This window comes from Medicago sativa, chromosome 1 (assembly GCF_051527215.1).
Source record: "Medicago sativa cultivar Bolivia chromosome 1, Bolivia_mono, whole genome shotgun sequence".
NCBI lineage: Eukaryota > Viridiplantae > Streptophyta > Magnoliopsida > Fabales > Fabaceae > Medicago > Medicago sativa.
The window spans coordinates 35,578,161-35,597,594 of NC_140749.1; the positions used below are offsets into that span (position 1 = coordinate 35,578,161).

General features: G+C 35.4%; 1 protein-coding gene and 1 long non-coding RNA gene across 2 annotated transcripts in view; both read left to right on the forward strand.

Moving 5' to 3' along the window:
- LOC146954600 (glycerol-3-phosphate acyltransferase RAM2) overlaps window positions 1–13,668 on the forward strand; it is a 49,318-nt gene extending 35,650 nt beyond the window's left edge. The window contains exon 2 of the mRNA XM_085717234.1: window positions 12,653–13,668. Coding sequence (XP_085573360.1) covers window positions 12,653–13,549 — 897 coding nt within the window. The 3' untranslated portion in view covers window positions 13,550–13,668. The remainder of the gene's footprint in view (window positions 1–12,652) is intronic.
- An 826-nt stretch (window positions 13,669–14,494) lies between these two features.
- On the forward strand, window positions 14,495–18,070 carry LOC146954601 (uncharacterized). Its single transcript, XR_015014147.1, has 2 exons — window positions 14,495–15,899; window positions 17,769–18,070. It is a non-coding gene; the product is annotated as an uncharacterized LOC146954601 (long non-coding RNA).
- Window positions 18,071–19,434: the final 1,364 nt, after the last annotated feature.

Genomic DNA, 19,434 nt, shown 5'->3' on the forward strand with positions numbered 1-19,434 from the left:
ATAAGCCATTACTACAAGAAATCAAAATAATGCAAGATTGATTCGAAAATATAAAAGATGGCATTAATAGATTAAAGCCACTAATGGGCAAAGTACAAAAGTGTCGAATGTCGAAACACCAAACACAGGAGTCATTACATGACATTCGGCAACATATTGCAAGAGGAAAAATGCCGTAAAAATAGTCTATGGACCATAAGATAAAGGACCATAATCGAACATCCTTCTGTATCCATGAAGCTCCGAATCGAACCTGCAGAAAATGCAAACTTCTGTTTGGGAGTATTCATTATCTTCCCCTAAGGGAGGCAAGTTAAAACCAGGGAGCCTCCCATCTCCTTTACAAGTATCTTCTGAGGAGCAGAGCAGCCTAAGGACTAAACCTTTTGGCATTGGTCAATTCCACTAAAAAGGGCAGGAGCGCATCCAAAAAGGGACCCTCCACAGGAAGATTGCTTCCCCGACATTCTCACCTCCCTCAGCAGAGGCATCTAGCAACATCAAGAAGTAATCCGCAACTTCGGCTTTTACGACAGATGCAATCTTTAGAATGCGTCAGACTTCTGCTATGTCGGGGTCATGTTTATACAACAAACTAACCCCATACATCACACAGTAATGTGCATGCCCACTCTCTATCATCATGTTGAGAAAGGCTTGTTGTTTATGAGTGATATTGGTTTTGTTGAACAAATTGACATAGTCTGGAGGTAAAACCCTGAGCACGACATGCATCTTTGGGATTCTAGCATGAGTTTTCGAAGTCCGCATAAAACTCATAAGATATTGTGTGCCATATTTGGCAATTTCTTGTGCAATGATGATGAGTTCATCTTCGCTCAGTCTTTCCATTTTTGAGAAGTTTGTTTTTAAAGGGAAGAAAAGCACAGATATGGAAATAGAGTGAGGGGAAAGAAGAAGCTGTTTATATAGCCCTGTGAGGATTAATGTGATGATGGTTAACTTTTGCTCTAACCCACCAAGAGAAGCCACGTTACCATGTCTGGAAATGTGAGTCTCGAGGAGATGAGAAGTTAAAAGCATTAAATCAATTCCAAGATATTTTTGCATCATAAAACTTCTCATTTTCCGAATTCCCATATAGTAATGATAATTTTAAAAATATATCAGGACATAGGGTAAGAGACGATGGACGTTCATGATAAAAAGGAGGTAGGGATGGGAATAGGCTAGGCCGAGCTAGGCTTTGCAAGGCCTAAGCCTGGCCTGCCATATTTTTTTAAGGCCTAAGCCTGGCCTGCGGCCGGTCATAGGCCTACTTTTTCGGCCTGAGCTTGACCTTCTGAAAGCCTGATACGGCCTGCTAGCCTGTTTAAAAGCCTATATATTATGAACATCTTTAAATAAGCAATGTGATCTAAGTTTAAATGGACTAGCGAACTAATAGTTCAATTAGATTAAACTCTCTTTTGATAATCAACACGAGGTTTTAGGCAATTTGACTATATATATTGTATCATATTTCTATTCTAGTTTATAATAATACATTTATATATGCAAAAAAATTAATGTATACTAATAAAGCTTAAATTATTGAAAAAGTTTACAAATTTATATTTTAATTCAAAGTACAAATATAATATAATAATAAATAATATTATTCATATTACTTAAATCGGCCGGCCTAATAGGCTTAAGAGGCTTTTTGAGAGGCCTGTGGCCTGGCCTTTTAAGCTAAATAGGCTTAAAAAAAGCCTAGGCCTTCTCTATTTAAGAAAAAAGCCTGGCCTGGCCTGGCCTGTCGTACGCTAGGTCGTAGGCCCCTGTAGGCCGGCCTGGCCTATTCCCATCCCTAAAAGGAGGAAAGTTTGAAGTTCAAATGAACTAGAGAAAAGAAAAAAAAAGGGACATACCTTTGAAACTTCAAATTTTCAATAAACGTCATTGATGGTTAATAGAAGCAGAACAAAGTGGTAGTTCCCAAGAAGTGGAATGTGGCCCACTAAGAGGGATTTAATGACGTCACAAAAAGGTTTCTCCAACTTCCTTTGGATGCTGACAACAATGATGTTACCTATCTCGACGAGAAGACACGTTCGACAAGATTCAAAAATGTCTCTTTCATGTTCTATCTGAAGATACAAACGAAAAAGACATTTTTGGGGGGCAATTTGTTAGCATGTATTTTCGACAGGCTACAATAAAAGCAGTCAACTAAGTTTGACTCAGGTTTTGAAGAAATCTAATCGAGTTCGACTCACAAGCTGAATCAGGTTTCTAGACTTAGAGAGATTTCGTCGCTTGATGGAGAAGCTCCGACGAGCAAGTAAGACATCGAAGAGAAGTCAGTACCAGATAGACGAGCCAAAAATAGTTATTGTCAAAGAAATATCATTTGAAATTCAAAAGATGTCTGGGGTAGTTTTTAGCGGTTATGTCTGGCGGTTTCTGTATAGACAGTTACTTAGTATAAATAAGAGTTTTTCATAGGGAAAACGGGTCACAATTCGCATACACACAAAACTTACACACTCAAACTATCCGCACTATAGGAGAAACGAGTAAACAAGTTGCAAATGTATGAATCTGTATACCACTTTACATTCATTTATGCAATTTAGCTTTTTCCATTAAATTCCTTGCAATTTACCCTTTTTTCTTAGCAATCTGCTTCTAGGATTCGACGCGTGTTAGGTCCCAACTTTTATAATTTTTTGGTTTACTTCAAGAACGTTCATACTTTCTGTCAGACATAAGCACAATATGCCCAGAGTTTTACTGGTTGATCTCTCAAGTTAACCGTTTTCGAAAACCAGCATTTGTTTACCAAGAACCAGGGTAAACACCTACATAGGCCAAACTTTGTTTCTCCTTTGTCGGAATTGGTATTACGTCTGAACTTCCTAGGGGTTACAAAAGTCCTAAGTTCACCAAATTTGCAGGTGATACTAGTGAGTCCATTGTTTTACATATCGCACGATATTTGACAGAGGCAGGAGATCTAGCAAATGATGAGAATTTGAGGATGAAATACTTTCCAAATTCTATAACAAATAATGATTTCACATGGTTTACTACTTTTACACCACATTCGATCCAAAATTGGACTCAATTGGAGAGGTTATTCCATGAACAATTCTATATGGGCCAATCTAAGATAAGTCTAAAAGAATTGGCGAGTGTCAAGAGGAGTTCCTCTGAATCCATTGATGATTACCTCAATAGGTTCAGATTGTTAAAGGCAAGATGTTTCACTCAAATTCCTGAACATGAGGTAGTCGAAATGGCCGCTGGTGGCCTGGATTATTCCATCAGGAAGAAACTAGACACTCAACACTTGAGAGATATGGCCCAGTTGGCCGATAGAGTTTGACATGTCGAAAGACTGGAGGCTGTGAAAGCCAGAACTCGAAAATATCACAAAAGAGAAAAGGTTGCTTACATCGGATCAGATGAAAGCAATCAAGAATTCGACATAGCTTTTGGCGATGTCGAAACAAAAGAGTTTAACATTGCTGAACTAAAACCAGGGCCTCCTTATACATGTAAATCGTTAAGGCCCTCCGATGGAAATAATCCTATCGAACCAAGCCTTGAAAGATATGTTCCCAAAACATATACGTTCGACGTAACCAAATGCGACGAGATTTATGATCTCTTAGTTGCTGATGGTCAAGTGGTAGTACCTAAGGATTTAAAAATCCCACCACTAGAGCAACGTCAGAAAAGAGGTTTTTGTAAATATCATAACTATTTGGGACATAAAACCTCACGATGTTCCCTTTTCAGGGATTTGGTTCATAAAGGTCTCAATGAAGGCAGATTGAAGTTTGGAGACAAGCCAAAGCCTCAAATGCAAGTAGAAGCTGACCCTTTGAAAGATGCAAGTGTGATGTACACTGACATTGCAGGCTGCAATATAGTTGAAGCAATTGTTAATGTTGTCGAAGATCCGTCTGTCGAAGCAGAAGTGGAAGCAGAGGCTGATGTTGCAGAATGTCAAATGGTGGACGTCACTAAAGATGCAGAATACCGATGACGATCTTAGGTTCCCCTAATCGTCCGGTTTAGAATCGTGCCATGACCATGATATGTATAGGCCTCGATATGTAGAGCGTATTCTTGGCAATGCGGTTCTAGATCCCCCTCGGCCGCTATGACACGTATAGGAAGTGAAGCCTATAACAAGTGAGATAAGCCTATGACGGGTCTAGCATGCACTACCGTCTAGGAAAGCATGACCACACACGTATAATCAACCGTCAGGTTGTAATGTAGACACGTGGTGACCGTAGGTTTCCCCTGAGGTTACCTATATCCTAAGATTTAGGGGAACTCACTGAGACATTATGTCTCATCCCAATCCTTATTTGTTTCAGATATCAGGATGGACGTAAAGGTAATAGCCGGATGGATTTTCAGCAAGAGCTCGTTCGTACACGAAGCATGAAGAATATGGATCTCAAAGATGTATTTATTGTAAATTAAATAAGATATGACGTATTGATAATGTACGACCGCGTTTTGTTGTATATAAATTCATTCGAAGTTTTTATGTTGTATATTTTAATGTATCTAGTACTAAATTCAACGCACGTTCTTGACTTTCTAGATACGTCTAGTATGGGTGTTACATTTGGTATCAGAGCAGGTCGATTCAGACTGTGCCTTGGGTCATTAAATTACAACTAAGGTAGTGGGACCATTGGGTTCCAGGTAAATGTTCTATTTGTTGATGTTAGTTGAGCCTGATCAACTCAATTTAGCATTCAACAATTAGAATGGGTGCCTGAGAGCTGAATAGGACCCATGAGGAACGAAGTATGTGATGAAGAAGTTTGATCGTGCCAAAAGGTGGCCGGTGAACTAATCAGATACAAGAGTGAATCCTTCGGGAATGTATGACATGATAAGAAGGAACGTTCCAACAATGTCGGGTAAGATGGTAGAAATACTTCATGTACCCGTAAGTGAAGAAGTTGAATATATATATATATATATGTCTAAGCATGACCGAAAGTTTCGGTAAGAGATGTTGGAACGGATTTACGATATTCTGGAATGCCAGAACAAGGCTACAAGGTAGTAAGGGGTCGACATATGTTGAAAGAGTCAGCAGGCTCTCAGGAATAGTATTATATGAATGAAGTTAAGGACAGGTATGTTTGGAAAGTTGCGTAAGTGGCAACGTAATGAGCAACGCTATTCGTAGTGGAGGAAGTTAAGGATTCAAGAGAAAGTTTTATGTTATCAGGATTAAGACATTGATTTTCGATGTGCCAAGAATTGTATCGAAAAAGGTTGATGTTGCCATGCATATGTTATAGAATCTTTCACGATGATAGGAATGAATGATGTGCATTGTATGCTTGAGAATAAGAATTTCATGTAAAGAATGTTTTCTGAAAAATAGAAATTGGAGAAGTTCACCAATAGCGAACCTAAGACGAAACTTTCTGTGTTTGCGAAAACTATCAGTTCGTCTCAATGGTTTGCAATGACTATTGGAGAGGTGTCTTCACAATAAACTTTTATGTGACGAAAATCTTTTATGACATCAAGTAATGAATGCATATCATACCCTAAGATTTCCAAAGAAAAAGGCATGGGCAACCATCAATGAAATCGATACGGTTTAAGGTAGCTTTGGAAGTTAATGTGTTAAGGGTCAAGAATAAGCCAAGATCAAGAGTATAGAAGTTCCGGCATTTAGAAGGAAAGTCACAGATGTTTATGCATGAGGTATGAAGTAAGAAGATAAAGCGGAGCAAAGCTATGAGAAATCGCAAGGTTCTCGGATTTTGTGGAATTATGACGTATCTCTCGAACCTATGTTTTGCTTAATAGACTTGCTAAGGCTCGATATGATGTTGAGTTACAAAGTTTAAAGAATTTTAGAAAGATTTACGCATATGGGTGATTGAAGTTGATATTTTGAAATTCACAAGAGATTTTTCTAGGAACCGGTTAGCTACGACACGCGTAGAGCGGGCTAGACTCATTAGAATCTAGATTTGATGACATGTATGTGTTGTCAACTCGTTCTATGATTGTAGAGTAACGATCGGAGCCGAAAACTCAGTATTCATATATAATAGAAAATTATCAACGTCAATGACCCGTGCGCTAGTTTACGAAATTTTTCTTAAAAGAAAAATTAACGAGCAAGCATTGGTATGATTAAGCAAAATATAGTATACGAGAATGCGAAGGTACAAGGCTATATGTTCAAGTGCTAGATGAGATTGTCATAGGAATTCGAGCTGCTTGGAAACAAGTTCAAGTATGTTATGTATACTCAGCAGGTAAATCCAACCAGCAAGAACGTAAGGTTTACCCCCAAGTCAAGTATTAGGAGCATAAGATAAGTTATCATGAGTTTTGAATTTACAAGACAAGTGTAAGGTTGTGATGTTGGTTACAACATGGAAGATTTTGAGAACATTTCAAGAAGTAAGTATTCAAGTGTTAAGCATGAATTGAAGTCGCAATTGCTCTAACAGATTAGAGTATTAGTTTAAGCCAACCAGTGGGAATCAGAGTAGCGCCGTGGAATCTAATCGTTAATCATGAAACATGGAATTTTAGTATGAAAGAATTTTCGGTTGGTAACACAAGTTTAACAAGGATGCATCATAAGACAAGCGAGGAGTTCTCGATGTGATAGGTAAGGATGGATGTTTATTCAATCAGTGTTGGCTAAAGTAAAAGTTTTAAGTATGTGTCTTCACCTAAGTAAGATGAAAAAGACAAGAGTTGCCAGATTTGAATTGGTCAGGATGCATGAATGATGATAATGGAAAACATGTAAGATTCAGAAGGTAGTAATAATATTCAAGTAATACTTGAAAGGATTATGTGACGATTCAAGTTTAATGTCCCTAGATAAGAGGAATAAGTTAATGTCAAGTGAGTCAAGGATCTTCTCGGTTTATGTCATGTATTAACATGTGTATGAGGTATGTATATCAGTTAAGAAGGTAAGAATCCACCTTCGAAGTTTAAGCATGTTATCATGTAGGGAGATGCGACTCTTGAGTTTTGTGCAATGAGAATCATACTTTCGTATGCAATACTTGTTGAGTGAAAACGATACTTGTTAAGACAAGTCAAGCCATGATTTTATAACTTTTAAAACTAAGATTGGTATTATGGAACTTGGGAACGATGCTTATTATTTATTTTTTTTAAACTCATGGAATTATATATTTTCAAAACTGATAAGATACGTCGTAAGTAAACTCACTTAAGACGTACAAACTTCAAGACCAACTTGTCATGGACAAGTTTTGAACGAGTTGTAAAATCTTTTTCAGAATATAGAAACTCGTCCAGTGGTTCTGTAGTACCATTACAAATTCAGTTATGGAAATGATAAAATATTTTAGTCATGTATATATTCGTTCCAAGAACCCGAATACCAAAGTTTAAGAAAAAAATTCTTCAAGAAAAGATGCTAGACACATATCGTTATCATTTAACAAGAGGCGGCACTCGAAAGTATGCATACGTTAAGGAAACAACAATGTCTGTATGATATTAATATCATACGGGATACACGGATTCGTGGTTAAGAGTGCTCAATGCAAGTGTAAATGGACTTACTAGAAAGTTTCAAAAGCATGTGAACCACAACGTTAGTTATTAGTTTGTCAGATGAAGTGGCAATTTCATTTCACTCCTCTGTGTCAAGCTATATGAGTTACCCATTAATTCGGGTGTGATAAGATGTATGCATGAAAAGATGTTTTAAAGTTACAAGTAAGCACTGCAGGACAAACCTGGTTTCCAGTGGGACTCCAGTTAAAAGGCAAATCCTGAGTGTTCATGTTTATGATAAGATAACTCTAAGTTTGAGTGATATTAAGATCAAGAAGGCTATGTTCAGTTACATATGTGTGAAGAAACAAGATGAGGACATAATACGACGAACCCTTTGAATATGTATGAATAGAAAGTGTTTGGCTCAGACCATAGATGGTAAGTTTTTGTCATGATGAATGGTAGTCGATGTCTAAATTTCGAGGATGAAATTTTTTAAGCGGGGTAGGATGTAATATCCCGCCTGCCAGCATCGATATATTATCCGTTGATCGTGCCAGAGGAATTAAATTTATGGAAAGTAAGTCAATGGAAATAATTTATGACATGTCAGCATAATAAGGATAAAGTATCAGAGACGAATTAAATACGCTTAAGGCAAGGACATTTTGGTAATTGCACGTTTAAAGGATATTTATTTGTGTTGGGCACAAAATATCTCATTTCTCCTTGTGTTTCTCTCTAGGTTTTGGCAAGAGCTTTCTCTTCCTTCTCTCTTCTACCATCGATCTCTCTCTACTCTCCCCACCTCAATAATTCATCAAATCTTCTCCTAATCATGGCAAGCTTCTAGTTTATGTTCCAATATACTTAGAGACACTTGGTTTGAGGTTTTTGGGTCAAAAATACCATTTTTACATGTTCTGGACTGTCATAACTCGCCACAGCGAGCTATTACTCGCCACAGCGAGTTAGAAGGCCGAACAGGGGGTCCTGCTCGCCTCCAACTCACAGTTGCGAGCAGTTACTCACCATGACGAGCAAGCTCACTCGCGTGGCGAGTAGACAGTGCATTTGCACTGTTTGCTTGTTTCGCGTAATGTTGACAAGTTCCGGCTCAAGTTTTCTTCAAGCAGTCTTTCATAAAAGTAAACCCCTCAAACTAAGGTCCTAAATGATGATCAATGAAAGCAAGATTATGATGAAATGAAGCAAGTATTAAGCATGTTAGTAAGGCATGGCTTATGAGAGAAACATGTTATGAATCGGGTAGCAAGTTATCCATAAGCAAGGGAAAACTAAAGCCTCGACATAGTTGTCGAGAACTAGCTAGTTAGCAAGATCCCTAGAATGATAAGACGTGAAGTTATTCTCTTCGCACATGATTAAGAATATGATAGCAAGCATGTTAAGTTGTGGTTTGATTAGTTAATCTCTCCACCATGATTAAGATTGTACAAGCATGAACAAGTAAGACTTTACCATTAATCAGATTGATCAAGGTTCCGTGGTAAACATGTAAGCATGAATAGGTTAATCCTACATGAACGATAAGACCATGATTATGCAATGTAGGTGGCATGTCTCTTGCTATCCACATTAGGGGGATACAAGGGGTTCTCATTATGAGAATGATTCAAGCCGTAAGGGACCCGCATGTCACCTAGCACGCAAGACTAAGTTTATAACCGCATGTCGGTGTTCGTGTCTCTTGTTATCCACGCCAGGGGGATACGAAAGGTTCTTGACTCAAGGGGAACGGTTCAAGCCGCAAGGGACCCGCACGACACCGAGGGAGTCCGATGTACGTACATCGGTCATGATGGGATTGTTCTCGGGGTTACTCCACCCGGGGCTCTCCGTAAAATGAACCAAGATGATAATTGTTTGTTCAACGCTAACATAACAATGAATGAAATTATGTACGACCATGCATGTTATGTTTATAATTATGTTATGATATGCAAGAATGTTTTCGTGCATGAATAAGTTCAAGAACAAGAGCATTAGATGCTATAAGACAAGTACAAGGCATGGAATAGAGCAAGTTAAGACTATGATACCGATGACGATCTTAGGTTCCCCTAATCGTCCGGTTTAGAATCGTGTCATGACCATGATATGTATAGGCCTCGATACGTAGAGCGTATTCTTGGCAATGCGGTTCTAGATCCCCCTCGGCCGCTATGACACGTATAGGAAGTGAAGCCTATAACAAGTGAGATAAGCCTATGACGGGTCTAGCATGCACTACCGTCTAGGAAAACATGACCACACACGTATAATCAACCGTCAGGTTATAATGTAGACACATGGTGACCGTAGGTTTCCCCTGAGGTTACCTATAGCCTAAGATTTAGGGGAACTCACTGAGACATTATGTCTCATCCCAATCCTTATTTGTTTCAGATATCAGGATGGACGTAAAGGTAATAGCCGGATGGATTTTCAGCAAGAGCTCGTTCGTACCCGAAGCATGAAGAATATGGATCTCAAGGATGTATTTATTGTAAATTAAATAAGATATGACGTATTGATAAAAGTGAAGTGAAATAAAAAATAAAAAATGTCATGGGTGGTATGGAGAAGGAAAAAAAAATGTCAACCCATAATTATATCCATAGGGAATGTTCGCCTTTTTTTGTTGACAAAGTATGTCGCCTATTTCTTATTAATTGAAAAAGTATGGATTAAAAATGAAAATAAATATGTTTATAATTTTGTTACTATTTTTAATAACTATGTCAGAGGACATAGATTTTATGATTTTTCATTTCTTTTTTTTTGTCACTAACTAAATATTTTTCTCTAGTGCTTGTCAAAAAAAAAAATATATATGTAGTGTATATTATCCTTCCCTTTTCAATTTTCAGTTTTTAGAAAAATTGTTTCAATTCAATTTTCTTTCTTCAAACTTAATGCAATATTAACTATTGATTTATCAAAAGCATTCTTAGAATCAGGGACGGATCTAGACATTTGATTCATGTGGGACTAAAAAAATTTCATCCTATAAAACATAACAATGACTTTGTGAGCATAACAAACAAACAATTCAATGGCCAATTAAGAGTTACTCCTTCCATCAAAATTGTGGCATAACAAACAAAAACCATGAAAATAGTTTAACGATGATGCATTCAAAATATAATGATCTTTGTTGCTTCAACTTAAAGACTATAATGGTCTTTTGTGTTTTATTTATTATAAAAAATAAAAAATGAAAAGTGCATGTGGGGCTATAGCCACACATAGCAGTGGCGTATCCAGGACCCTGGGTCAGGGGGTGCAAAGAATTTTAACTCGTTGATTGTTATTATAATTTTGCCATCTAAAACGGATTAACAATGCAACTTGTTGTCAGTTCGTCCTTCATTTCTATGTAATTTTCTGTATATATTATTTGAGAAAAATCAAGATCTTCAAAGATTTCTATAAATAAAAATGTTCATGATAAAATTATAAACACATAAATTCACACTTTTGTTACTTTTACCCAAATAATCACATTAATTTTTATAGCTTATTATTTTTGACAAATTATAAATTCAAGTATTTATCATTAGGAATTTGAAAGAATAATGTCATTTAATTTAAATTATACACAGTTAATCATAATCATAGTCTTTATAGACAAAGGAAAAAGAATTGTCCAAAAGAAAAGGACAAGAAGTTAGAGAAGGAACTTTTTTTATTGTAGTATACAATATATAATTTACTTGCAAAATGCTTAGGCATTTATGTTTTTGGCATTTAAGATCCTACCAAATTAAATAACAGCACCTAATAATCAAAAGTCAATTGAACGCGGTGCAAATAGCAATAGAGAATATGTTTGTATGTATGTACAACAGTATGCGCTTCAGTCTTTTAAAGTCTTGAGCTAGGTGCAAAAGGAAAAACTGAGGGTGTGCAAATAGCAACATCAGTATGATAATAGGCATAAATAGGAAAATTCCAGGGTGTGCAGGTGCACACCCTCAAACCCACCTGGCTCCTCCCCTGACACATAGCCCCAACATGGATCCGCTAGAAAATAAATAGTCTACCTCAAAAGAAAAATAGTCAATGGTATTGTAGGGAGAAAAAACAAATAGTCTCATCTATACTATATATAAAGATAATAGAGGGACACCGGAAAGATTTTGTGTTGTCTTCTTTGTTATTCTAATTTTTTTTAAATATTTTTTTATTTATACGCTTAAACAATTTTTTTATAATAATGTTATATTTTTTAAAGGACATAATAATATTATATTGTTGGTGTTATTTGAAGGGTAAGAGTTTTTGTTATATTTGTTATATTATTGTTGCTATTGAAAAAGATAAATATGGTTTGTTGAGTTTGTTATAGTTGAAACTTGAAAGTCACACATTTATTTATATCTATATATTTATATCTATACTATATAAAGAAAATAACTTCTTTCAGCTCTTTTGGGTTGTTTTTTCTTTTTCAAAAAATGTCCTGAATTTTCAATAAAAATAACACATGCAACTCATTGATAAGAATAAATTTTTTCTTGAGGGAAGATAAGAATAAATTTAAATATTAAAAAATGTAACAAACATGATATGAATATAAATATATATATATGTGTGTGTGTGTGTGATTTTTTTTTACTTTATCATTTAAAAGGTGTAACAAACTAGATGATATATTTATACTTACTTTTTCACTATCCCAATTATACCCTTAAACAACATTTTCTATAATAAAGATTGTTTTTTTTTGAGGAACTATAATAAAGATTGTTGTTGTTGTCATTAAAAAAAGAATTTATATTATATTTATTTGTTATATTATTGATGTCATTGAAATATATAATCATGGTTAATTTGGTTTGTTATAACTTGAAAGCAACAAACATTTATATTTTAGTTTTAATAAAAATCAAAATTTCATAAAAAAAAATTACCGTTCATAATTTTCAAAAGTTCGTGCAATTTTTTTTTTTAAAGATCAAAAGTTCGTGCAATAAAATGTTGCTAGTCAAATATAACAATATTTTTGGTGTTCTTTGTAGACGCCAACAAATAAGGAACGAAGGGAGAAAGTATATTCCAAAGATATAATTAAAAACTAAGCACATCAAATAAAATATATACATATATGTGGCTAATAAGTAAATCTTTTTTACTCATGCAGGAGGGTTACATAGTACCTGCAAAGCCAAAGGTAACAACAGTGACTAGTGAAAAACTTCCAAAACCCATAATTTTCCGTGATGGAAGGCTAGTACAAAAACCAACACCTTTAATGGCTTTACTCATAATTCTATGGATCCCTATTGGTTTCCCTTTAGCATGTTTAAGAATAGCTGCAGCATCACTCCTACCAATGAAAATGGTCTATTGTGCCATCAAAGCACTTGGTGTTCGTGTCATTGTTAAGGGTACACCACCACCTCCAGTTGAAACATCCAAAACTAATCACCAATCTGGAGTTCTCTTCATTTGCTCTCATAGAACCCTACTTGACCCTATCTTCCTCTCCATCGCCCTCGGCCGCGCTATCCCAGCCGTTACCTATTCCGTTTCCCGCTTCTCGGAGATCATCTCGCCGATTAAAACTGTTAGGCTTAGCCGTGACCGCGCCACGGATGCTGCCATGATCAAGAAACTCTTGCAAGAAGGTGACTTAGCTATATGCCCTGAAGGAACAACGTGTAGAGAACCTTTTCTTCTTAGGTTTTCAGCTTTGTTTGCCGAGTTAACCGATGAGCTTGTACCGGTGGCTATGGTTAATAGAATGAATATGTTTCATGGAACGACAGCTAGAGGGTGGAAAGGAATGGATCCTTTTTACTTTTTTATGAACCCTAGTCCTGTTTATGAAGTTACATTCTTGAATAAGTTACCTAAAGAGTTGACTTGTGGTTCGGGAAAGACAAGTCATGAAGTGGCAAATTATATACAAAGGGTGGTAACTTTGTCCTATGAGTGTACTAGCTCTACTAGGAGGGATAAGTATAGAGCACTTGCTGGTAATGATGGAACTGTGGTGGAGAAAACTAATAAAGCCAACAAAGTAATGGGTTGCTAATTAAGTTTCATTTCTTGCAAATTTTAATTTCATATTTCAAAATATAAAAGTAGGGATTAAGTTCAATTTATATACGCACACAGTGAAAGAATATGAAGTTACATGGATGTTTTAAATAATGGGATGGGTTTGGTGTATCTCTTTATATTAATGAGAACTTTTATTATTATTATTATTATTATTATTATTATTATTATTATTATTATTATTATTATTATTATTATTATTATTATTATTATTATTATTATTATTATTATTATTACTACTACTACTACTACTACTACTACTATTACTACTACTATGTACTAATGTTTAGACGGACGCTCGGTGTCTGTCTGTCCATTTTTTTTATTGCACTAATATATATAAATTATGAACAATATTTTTTTTAAAAAAAAATTTGATTGAAATTATTTTGATTTTGATTTATTTAAAAAAAACTAGAATTTTATTAATTCAGAATAACTTTAAAATACACAGATTTAATTGGGCTTGGAACCTCTTTAATCCAAAGAAAAATGCTTTTCTCACAATTGATTTTGCTAAAAAGACACATTGAAATGACGCAATTACCCTTAACGGTAGTTAATTGCCGTTCTGTCTTTTCAGCGGTAGTTAACTAACGTTGGTTGGCTCAACTAAAGCTAACTACTGTTACGCTTTGGCTTCTCAAAAACACCTTAACTCTCAAACTTATACAAATCAAACAATCTAACTATGCATGATAAATATTTTCGAAGATAGTGTTTTTGAGCTAAATCTTGTTGGCCTCCCAACTGACATATTTCTATATTAGAAATGGCAGACCAGCAAAATCTAGCTCATACCAACCTCATCGTGTTCAGATATAGCACATAACTTTTTCACAGTTCTTTGTTGAGTTTTTAAGATGAGTGGTGATGAAAAGGAAGGTGTTTATAACAATGATGTTGGGACACCTTCCCTTCACCACCATCGTTCTTAGATCCACCCGAGAATTTTTTGTAGTAATGTGTTTAGTTTACGGAAAATGAAATGAGAAACAACAGCCATTGCCTATTTATAGAAATTTGTGTGGATTGTAGACAACAGAAACTATCGGTGGACCAAAATCCACACAATTAGCCCCTAATTGCAGTTAACTCTCGTTGGCACAACTGTGGTTAACTGCAGCTGGCCCAACGGTAATTAACTACTGCATGCACAACTGCAGTTAATTGCAACTGCGCCCCTGAAGGAAGAGGTATGAACTGAATCAATTTCACAAACATATGTTTTTCTTGTGTACATTCAAACATACATTCTTTCAATCATTTTCTCATCAAACATACATTCATTCAATTAAATTATAAAACTAACACATTAAAGTTAACACAATAAATTCGATAAATACCAAATGTGATTAAATTAGATCTAAGTCAAAATGCTTAAGTACAAAAATGTTATAAGGTTACATCCAAGTCAAAAAGTCCTAAAAAGAAATAAAACTAATCAACGGCCACCCCTCAGCATCTGCCTCCATCACTTGCTGATAGAATATGTCAAGGTTGGCTTACTCGTACTACTAGGCCTCCAGCAGCTCTTCTCTGGTCAAATCTTGCGCCAATGCCCCATCTGCAATGTGAACGCATTACCTAATAATCTCCAATGAGTCTGACATATCTATGGCATGCTCCTGTGCAATAATCTGCTCTTGATTTGCTGGCCTAGGTGGAGATCCATCAACAGGTGGCAGAATCTTCGGGTGAGACACTCGGTCATACCATACCACATATCCAAGTGTGTACTGTAACAGCCCGTTTCGCAATGATTATTTTATTTATTTATTGTTTGTATTTATATGTGTTTATTTGCTTGTTTGTGTATTTGATTTGGGGTTAGTGGATTTCTAGCCTAGAAGAGTATTTTAGTCATTTTTAAGACTAAGGGTATTTTAGTCATTTGGCAAGTAAGAGTAAATTAGTAATTTTGGTGGGAAGGTTATTTTTAGTGTTTTATTGAGAATAGTTATTTTTACGAAGTTACTAGTGAATTGAGGTAATTATTTTGAGATGGTAAAATAATGAGATGTTTTAATGAGTTAAGTGTGAAGTAACTTTTTAGAATTAAGTGGTAAGAGTAGTTAAGCCCAATAAGAATATAGTTACCCTACCCCATTGATGTGGTATAAATAGATAACTCATGAGAGGAAACTAGGGTTTTTCATTCATTTTCACCATTTCATAAGAATAGAGAGTGGCTAGAGAGAAAGGAGAGAGATAGAGAGAAGAATAGAAAGAAGAATAGGAAGAGCTTAGAAGAGAAGAAATCAAGAGCTAGGAAGCTAGAATGGGAGAGTGAAGCCATAGCTAGAGATTTTTGAAGATTTGAGGTAAGGAGGATAGTTTTATTCCACCTAATAAGCTATAATTTTCTTTTTCACTTATGAGTCATAATTGTTTTGTTTGATTTGTGAAAATTATGATTATGTGTGATGAAATTTATGCTTATAATTGATGTGTAATTATGGGTATGTTGAAATTTGTGGTATTGAAATGTTTATTTATATGTTCAAGTTCATAGTTGCGGTTTGAAATAAGTTGTTTTTATCAATTTTTGCTTAATTGTGTGAAAACCATGAATTTTGTGGATGATTATTGTTCAAACATGTTTCAAATCACTCATTAAATGTTTGGGTATGTTTCTATGTTGTTGGGTTTTGAATTGTTGGTATTGTTTGTGAAATTTGGATTGAATTAAGTAAAAATAAGTTTTTGGTGAAAAATGTTCAAGATTTTGATTTTATAGTGAAAATGATGTTATGAACTCATAATTATAAGTGTTTTGATTGTTCTTTGATGTATGTTAACTGTTAACAAAGTTTTGGTAACATTTTTGGGTCAATTTGGATCAAAATGGTGATTTTTGTGAGATTTTTCGATGAGTTTTCGAGAATTGGCAGCTCGCCATCGCGAGTTGTGCATAGTTGGACGCACAATTCCGTGCAACTTGGGGCGTATGGGGTCGTTTCCGGACACCCCTAAGTGGTTCTTTTGATGTGTTTGACTGCTGTTTTAACTTGAAAACCAACTGGAACATCATTTAGATTGGAATAAAATGATTTTATGAATTTGAAATGAAACTTGGTTGAAAATGGCCATGAACTTGGAATTTTCCGAAACTTGTTTTTCTCAAATAAAATGATGGAGTTATGATTTGATTTATGTAGTAATGAGTTTTGAAAAATGAGCAAAACGAGATGAACTTGTGGATTTTTGAGAAATAAGCGAAATTGTAAAATGATAATGCTATATATGCACTACTGAGATATTATGTGATATATGCAAATGATTTGTTGATGATTTTGAGCATGAATACTTTATTTTGGTGAATTACTTGAAAAATCGGTGACTTTCCAAAATGGGACGAACTTTGGTAAAATGATAACTTGTAAATGGATTTGTAAACATGATAACATGTTTAATAAGAATAGATCAATGTTTGATTGGTGTATTAAATGTTTGTCATCATGATGTGGTGAAATATCCGTCTTTATGCGATTTGGTGATCTTGTGAAACAACTTGTCTCTTTATGGTGATAATTGTTTACTGATGAATATGATGATGACTCTTTGTTGATTATGACTTGTTGAACTATATGGATGTAAATGCTTGATAATACAATGGTGAATTTTGGTGAAGATATTATATGATGGTGTAAATTGTATAATATAGAATGGTGATTTATGCATTGTCGAGTCTTTACTTGAAAGTTCATGCATTCATAGTCATGTCGAGTCTTTGGTGAAGAACGTAGTCGGAGAGAAACTACGTTATTGGTGAAGAACGTAATCGGAGAGAAATTACGTTAGTGAATTTGTTATGGTAAAATTATCTCCGGAATCCATTTGGTACCACATGCATATGGAAGTGTCTAGAACATTGCATGCACTTGGAGTTTGGTGAAATAATGTGTCATACTTGAATACGTGACTTGGTGAATATGTGCATTGGTGAAAATTGGTGAATGTTGTGATTATGTGAAATTGTGGACTTGTATATTTATATATATAACTTGTTGTGCTATGATGGTGGTGTGATAATATTCATGTGGAGTTAGTATTCTAGGAATGTTGAATATGTACATGTGTATTTATTTGAAATCCTTGAATGCTTATTTGATTATACTAATTATGTGGAATATTATCTAACCCGCCATGGTCGTTTGATTGACCTCCTTCTTATTTGTATGAATGGGTAGACGGCTTGCAGGATTGAGTTGCTTTGCTAGTGAGTTGCTTGAGGATAGCGCGGAGCTACCTCCTTTCTCTTTTGCTCACATCTAGTTAGGCTCTGATTAGGGTGTCGGGCATTTATGTTTATTGAATTTTTCGTTATTGAAGTTTAATTGTGGAGATTATCGTTATGCATTTGAAACATGTATTGTGATATTGAGATTTTATTACTCATGTATTGAGGATTGTTTCATGTTGTAGTGATGATTATGTTAATTGTCTTCCGTTGCGAGTTTTTGAAATTGAAATTATGCATGTTTTGAGAAAACGAAGTTGTATCATCTTGAGCTCTCTTTTGATTTATTTGAATTTATTACATTCCGAATTTAGGGTGTTACATGTACTCACATGGATCATCTGCCACCTCGCCCACTGATCTTGGGGAATGACATGCACACGGAAGTCTAGGAAAGCATGTACAACCTGGTATGGAGGAATAGCCTGCACAAATATTGGATCTCTAGGAATGTTCTGCACAAACTCGTACTTCCTTTTAACCCGCTCAGGCAACTGGTAGTACACCCTCCGCTTTTAGCAGAGCACCCATCCAGAATAATAGTAGATCTCCTCAAATGGAATGACCTCACTACGGTTTTCGTACGGCCTCAAGATGCCATCAGCAACCTCCAAACGATCAAGCGTCAACCGGTATATTTTCTCACTAGAATGCCCCCTGGTAGGAAGTCATCTGTCGACGCATGACATTCATGGGGTCCACAATACATTAGGGTTCCTTGGAAAGGATCTGGTAAATGCTCCAAAATCCATTCTTGCAAAAAACAAACACAGTTATAATTTATTACAATCATAAATTTAATAAATAAACAAACAATTATAATTTATTACCATCAGAAATTTAATAAATAAACACAAGTAAATTAGTACTGTTAGGAGGGTCACATTGCCACCCATCGTCCTCATTCCCGTTAGGGTGGACTCATGCAGATAATGATACAGGTGAGCCAAGACCATCTGTCCCCACGACCACCTATTCACCATAGTCAAGTCCACCATCGCCTCAGGGAATACCAACTCAATTTGTATGTTGCTTTTATCAACGAACAACATACATCCGAGGATATATAGCAAAAACCATTGCTCAGAAATGAAAAGGGATGAAAATGGAAGAATCACATACTAGCTACCACAATCTTCACTAAATCATGATTGGTGAGATCATTGAGCCAAATATACAAATGCACTTCTTACTTTCATTGTATATTTCCTTTCTGGAGGAATGATTGCATCCATGTGTTCATTTCCTGAATTTGCGCTTATTCTTTACATGCTTATTGGTTGTACATACGCACATTGAGTCAATTGTATACAATTAGTAGAGCCTTTTCAAGCCACCATGTAAATTATAATTTCTTTGCTAAACCAAGTTTAAGCTTTCATGCAATAATCTCTTTTCTTTCAGTGATAAACCACAATATAAGCTGATTTAGACCTTCAGAATTATTTTGATACTGTTTTCCTTAGGTTTGAAATTAAGTTGGGATTGTTTTTGAAATTAGCAATATTTTAAGTCAGGGTGGGGTACAAGAGAACCAAGAGACATCGTCAAACTAAGTCTCTCAAAAACAAAAAACAAAAAATAAAGGAAAAAGACTACAAAATTTAAAATAAATA